The sequence below is a fragment of the Aethalodelphis obliquidens genome, unplaced genomic scaffold (genome assembly GCF_003676395.1).
Source record: "Aethalodelphis obliquidens isolate GAN/ISIS:26980383/991018 unplaced genomic scaffold, ASM367639v1 scaffold80, whole genome shotgun sequence".
Classification (NCBI taxonomy): domain Eukaryota; kingdom Metazoa; phylum Chordata; class Mammalia; order Artiodactyla; family Delphinidae; genus Aethalodelphis; species Aethalodelphis obliquidens.
Genome location: NW_020838024.1, coordinates 3,879,860 through 3,885,726, shown reverse-complemented (window position 1 = coordinate 3,885,726; position 5,867 = coordinate 3,879,860). Strand labels below are relative to the sequence as shown.

The 5,867-nt window shown below is 48.1% G+C and overlaps 1 protein-coding gene across 1 annotated transcript; it reads right to left on the bottom strand.

Annotated features, from left to right (window-relative positions):
* Positions 1–336: 336 nt before the first annotated feature.
* Positions 337–3,667, bottom strand: LOC113612645 (signal transducing adapter molecule 1-like). The gene is given in 5 exon segments (XM_027092667.1): positions 337–2,022; positions 2,375–2,632; positions 2,774–2,794; positions 2,796–3,114; positions 3,304–3,667. Coding segments are annotated over 5 exon segments (1,608 nt in total). The 5' UTR covers positions 3,417–3,667; the 3' UTR covers positions 337–1,125.
* Positions 3,668–5,867: the final 2,200 nt, after the last annotated feature.

Here is a 5,867-nt window from a genome sequence, read left to right as displayed (position 1 = left end):
AATGTAGATGTTTGAGACCCCTAGCTTTCTCCAGGGTCTCAGTTCTCATCCCAACAGGCCTGTAGTCCCCCCACAGAGAACCAAGCTCCCTGGATCAGCAGATGCCCCAAGCAGCCCCATTCTTCAGGGTCTGCTAGCCACTCTGGTTTCAACTTTTTTTCTTGCTGCCTGTGAATCTCACTTTCTTACAAGTTTAACTGTGCTTTTAAAACCAAATGCTTGGTGTATAGTACCCGGTGTTTCTACGTGTTTGTAGGGAAATTTTTTTCAGAATTTCCCATCAGCCATGTTGCTGGAGGCCAGAGTCCATTCCCCAGCGCTGTAAGCTGGGGCTTCCGCAACCACCTAGGCCTTTCTCAGTTATGCCTGAAGAAATTGTGCTCTTGCTTCAGTTTAGTGGGACAGAGTGCCCCTATCCTTTGGGTGTCTATGAGATTCCAATAAGCCATGGAAATATTGTAGTGTAGCAAACAGATCAAGGGGTCAGGCCTCAGAAAACTGGGGCTCTAGCTTTTTTTTTTTTTTTTTTTTTACTCCAAGGAAGGTTCAATTTAATGGGAAACTGCAACATGGACAACATAATGCCTTCAGGTACATATGCTACAGCTTTGTTTTCTTGCAGTTTAAAGAGACAGTGTAATTATCTTAAATTTACACAAAACATTATGAAACATGGTAGTTGTTCATGATTAAAATAAAGCAGCAATGTCAATTAAGTTAACAGTGTTAAATATATTCACATGATCACCACTGTGATTCAAAGTGGCCACGAGAGAAGTTACACAGCGATCTATGCACACAACATCTGCCACAATGGTGCTTGCCAGTCTGACTGCTTTGCAGACCAGGTAATTTTACGAGACAAATAATCTTGCATTGATTCTTTCATATGTTGAAAGCAATTAAATGTTGTAAGTAGTTTCATTCCTCTGGGGGAGGGGGAGGGGAGGGCCTCTAAAAAGTCAGTGCAAATTGAAGAGAGGTCTCCCTTCTTGAATATTGGAACTTGTTGACCAAGATATGATTCCTATAAGCTGAGGATAAACAAATCTTAAGATATCAAAGAATCTCATAACATTGTCATCAGCGTTTAGCAGATACTTGCCATAAAGAGGAATCCCAGTCCTATAGCAGGGCCTTCTGCGAGTACGGCTGCTGGGGCGGAGGTGGCTGATAGCTGCCTCTGGGCTGGGGCAGCGCTGATGAGAAAGTATAGTTCGGCACCTGGGACAGGCTGGTCCCCACGTTCTGGCATATCATGAAGACGGGGGCGGCAGCGGCAGCAGGAGGAGGACTGTCCACTGAAGCCTGGCTGGGCTACGTGCTCCCTTGAACAGAACTGCCCGTTGTGTTGAGGTAGGAAGCCTGGGCCTGCTGACTAGGAAGGGCTGGGCTCGCGGGCAGTGGCACTGTTCCTTGGCTGAGAGAAGACAGCTGCAGGGGAAGGCTGTAGCTCTGGAGCTGGCCCATCTGTGCGTTCCCTGTGACCGGGTAAGCTCCATGCTGAGGAGGGCCTGGGTACACCTGAGGACCAGAAACACCAGGTGACTGAATATAATACTGCTGATTCTGTAATTTTGCATCCATGGAATACATTGGATCTTCATTCCTTAACTTGGTACACAAGGACAGGGCCTCCATCACTTTAACATTGAGTTCTGAGAGTTCTGAATGTTCTCTATCAATATCTTCCAGCTTCTCATCAATGAGAGGTCCCATCTGGTGACACATGGCTTCAAGATGAAGGAACTCTGGCAGATCATCGAAGGGATCCGTACTTTGCAACATCTGCAGCAATTGGTCCATTTTATCTTCATCCATGTAGGCTTGTTCTGGCTCTGGTTCTATCGTTTCTACCTGAACATCATCACTAAATTGTACCATCTTCTCCGTTTTAATCATTTCTGGTTCAGCAGTGAGATCGGCAGTCACAAAATTAGAGGGGAATAACCCCAGGCCTTGATGGGTTTCACCTTTCCACCAGTTGGGGTCACTGTCATCAAGAACTGTAACAGGGCTTCGCTGGTGGTGCAGTGGTTAAGAATCCGCCTGCCAATGCAGGGTTCGAGCCCTGGCCCAGGAAGACCCCACATGCCGTGGAGCAAATAAGCCCGTGCGCCACAACTACTGAGCCTGCGCTCTAGAGCCTGCGAGCCACAACTACTGATCCCGCGTGCCACAACTACTGAAGCCTGCGCACCTAGAGCCCGTGCTCCACAACAAGAGAAGCCACCACAACGAGAAGCCCGCACACCGCAACGAACAGTAACCCCCACTCACCGCAACCAGAGAAAGCCCACACACAGCAACGAAGACCCAACGCACCCAAAAGTAAAAAAATTTAAATTACATTAAAAAAAAAAAGAACTGTAACAATTTCTCCTACTCTAAAAGTAAGTTCATTATCTTCAGCAGCTTCCAAGTCGTATACAGCACGAAATTTTCGGCCTTCGTGTTGGTGGTTAGTTAAGAGATTAGATGTGCTTGGATACAAACTGGAAAGGGTGGTTGACTGCTGCCTTTGTTCCTTCAGTGACAACTCAATGGCTTTCGCTAGATCTTCTTTTTTGTTAGCCACAGTACCAGGATCTTTGGCTACAAGAGCTGGGCTTGCTTTTGCTTGTTCTGCAGCCTCAAACGGAAGGCAGGATCGTGTGGTGGAAGGAACACTGGACCGAGAGTCAGGAGGCCTGTGTCCTAGTTCCAGCTCTGTCAACTACTAGCTGTGGCCCTGGGCAAGTCACTTAACCATTCTGGGTCTCAGTATCCTCACCTGACAGCCAATAGCTGGAAACATTAACACCTTGTTCCTTAAGGTTATTAACCGTTGCTGATAGTCGACTAAGCTGTGGATGATTCTTAAATTCATCCATCCATTCAACCATAAGAGCCTCTAATTTTTCCCACACTTCAGGGTGACACTTGTTTAATCCATTGCTTACTTCACTAGCAAAATCTCTTGAACGTACTTCTACGTGAGACATGTTGCCACAATTTGGTACACATACTCCTAGAAAAGTCAGAGCCTGCATAGCAACATGAGGATCTTTGTGGTTCACCCTCCTCATAATAGACCGTAGACAACCTTTAGGTCTGCATGGTGTCCACTGAGGTCTGCTGCCCGCAAGGCTGGACAAAAAGTGACTGAGAGCTCCACGTTAAAGGGCTCCCAGAGCTCACACAGCTGTCAGAGCTCATACCAAAGTGGACAGTCCTTGCAGCAGAGCGTTTAGGCCTTGGTGATGGGGCTACACCATCCCAAAAGACTATTCTAAATCCATCCAATAACCACCAGTGCGAGACTGGCCCGCTTTATCACAGCTATCCAAAATGAGGCCCCAGTCCTCAGCAGTATTCATCTCACCGGTTGCTTTCTCGACATCCTGATCGAAGGGATTGGTGGCAAAGAGAGGCATCTCCACTGCGTGCTGAGGTGTCCTCAGGGACTCCCCGTCGACACCAAGGGAGTCAGGGTGCGACCGAGGAAGGAAGGGTCCTCAGGCAAAAACAGCGACCGAGACGGACTCTCCGGGCTCCGCGGCAGCTCGTCCTCTCCCCGAGCCCCAGCTACCGCGGTGGCGGCAAGCGCGGAGGAGCGGGGGCTCCAGCTTTGAGTCTGCTCCTTAGACAAATCCCTAAAACTCTGTGTAACTTAGTTTTTTTTTTTTTTTTTTTTTTTTTTTTTTTTACGGTACGCGGGCCTCTCACTGTTGTGGCCTCTCCCGTTGCGGAGCACAGGCTCCAGATGCGCAGGCTCAGAGGCCATGGCTCACGGGCCCAGCCGCTCCGTGGCACGTGGGATCTTCCCGAGCCGGGGCACGAACCCGTGTCCCCTGCATCGGCAGGCGGACTCTCAACCACTGCGCCACCAACTCAGTTTTTTTATTGCACAATAGGACAGTAATTATTGCCTTACTTATTTTTTATCATGGCGGGGTAAAAAATGTGACAAGTGGGTGTAAAAATCCTTTGTTAACTCTAAAGAGTGGTATCGATGCCAGCCACTGTGTAGCTAAGGGATAGTATCAGGCGCCGCTTTGCAAAGAGAATGAACTTTGCTCCATACGCCTCCCGGGGCGGGGCGTCGGGGGGATCTGCCTGAGGAAGGTATCCAGATTCATTTGCAAGGATTAAAAATGTACTTTTCTGGGGAACTAGCACATAGCGTATACTACCAGTATCTTCCTTCTGCGTATAAACAACATAAAACCACAGCAAAAAGCAAGGGTTGGGGCTTCCCTGGTGGCGCAGTGGTTGAGAGTCCGCCTGCCGATGCAGGGGACGCGGGTTCGTGCCCCGGTCCGGGAAGATCCCACATGCCAGGGAGCGGCTGGACCCGTGAACCATGGCCGCTGAGCCTGCGCTTCTGGAGCCTGTGCTCCATAACAGGAGAGGCCACAACAGTGAGAGACCTGTGTACCGCAAAAAAAAAAAAAAAAAAAAAAGCAAGGGTTGAAGAAAAAACCACACACAAACTCTTAAAATACAAATTGTGTATTTTTGCACCTTAGGAGATCAGCCTGTCTAAATATTTGTGTTCATTCAGTTCCATTGATTTTGCACCATCTGACTCTTCTGAGTTTCTTCAAGCTCTTTAACGATGGTCTGAACTCCTCAGGCCAGATTCGTTAGAAAAACACCTTCATCACTCTATCCTGTTGCACTTGCCCATCAATCTCACCTTGACTGGGGAGCCTGCTCTGGATATCTCTAAGCTCCCTCTTTTGCTACTGCGTCTGTATCTTTTATCAGTGACCTGTCCCTTTGGAAAGGGCAGTGATCTTCTGTCTCTCCCACAGATGCGCCGAGGGTACCCCTGCCTCCACTTCCACTATGTTTGTCTGCCTCCCTATGTTACAACCCAAAAGGGTTTGTTTTGGTTTTTTCCCTCCAAGGTTTTTAAAGCTTGGCTACAAGGTGTGGGGCTTGGTTCTTCAGACCAGCATCAGGGCTGGGAAATTGTTAAAAAGGCAGAATTTCAAGCCTTTCTTCAGATCTACTGAATCAGAACCTACTTTTTCAAGAGATCTCAGGGGATTCAGATGCACATTAAAGTTTGAAAACCAGGGCTTCCCTGGTGGCGCAGCGGTTAAGAATCCGCCTGCCAATGCAGGGGACACGGGTTCGAGCCCTGGGCCAGGAAGATCCCACATGCCGCGGAGCAACCAAGCCCGTGCGCAACAACTACGAGCCTGCACTCTAGGGCCTGCGAGCCACAAGTACTGAAGCCCACACGCCTAGAGCCCATGCTCCTCCACAAGAGAAGCCACCGCAATGAGAAGCCCACGCACTGCAACAAAGAGTAGCCCCGGCTCACCGCAACTAGAGAAAGCCCACATGCAGCAATGAAGACCCAATGCAGCCAAAAAAAATAAAAGAAAGAAAGAAAATAAATAAAGAAAAAATTTTAAAAAGTTTGAAAGCACTGTTTTAAAAATCATCATACTGAAAGAACATTTTTAAACCAATAATTTGCAAATGTATTGTGTATAAGAGTCCCTTGGGATGCTCCTTAAACATGCAGATTTTCTGATCCACCCAATGGAGAACTGAGTCAGTATTTCTGCGGACAGACTAGTGCAGAGGCCACACTTGGAGAAACTCACTTTCAAACAGAAAAAGTAGAGCATCTTCACTGTGCTTTTCATCAGTGGAAGGTGTTTCTAGCATGTTAGGGTGATTCGCTTCTGACACACTTGTCGAGGCATAAGGGCAGTCAATTTCGAGGTTTTTTCCCTTTCAGAAACCTCCTAGATTCCTTCATCGAGGCTCCTAGGTGTTCAGACTTCTTCCTCAAGTTTTCCCAGGGGCAACTGTAGCCACCCCAACTTTACCTGGCTCACGTGTGCTTTCACCTCTGCTTTCCG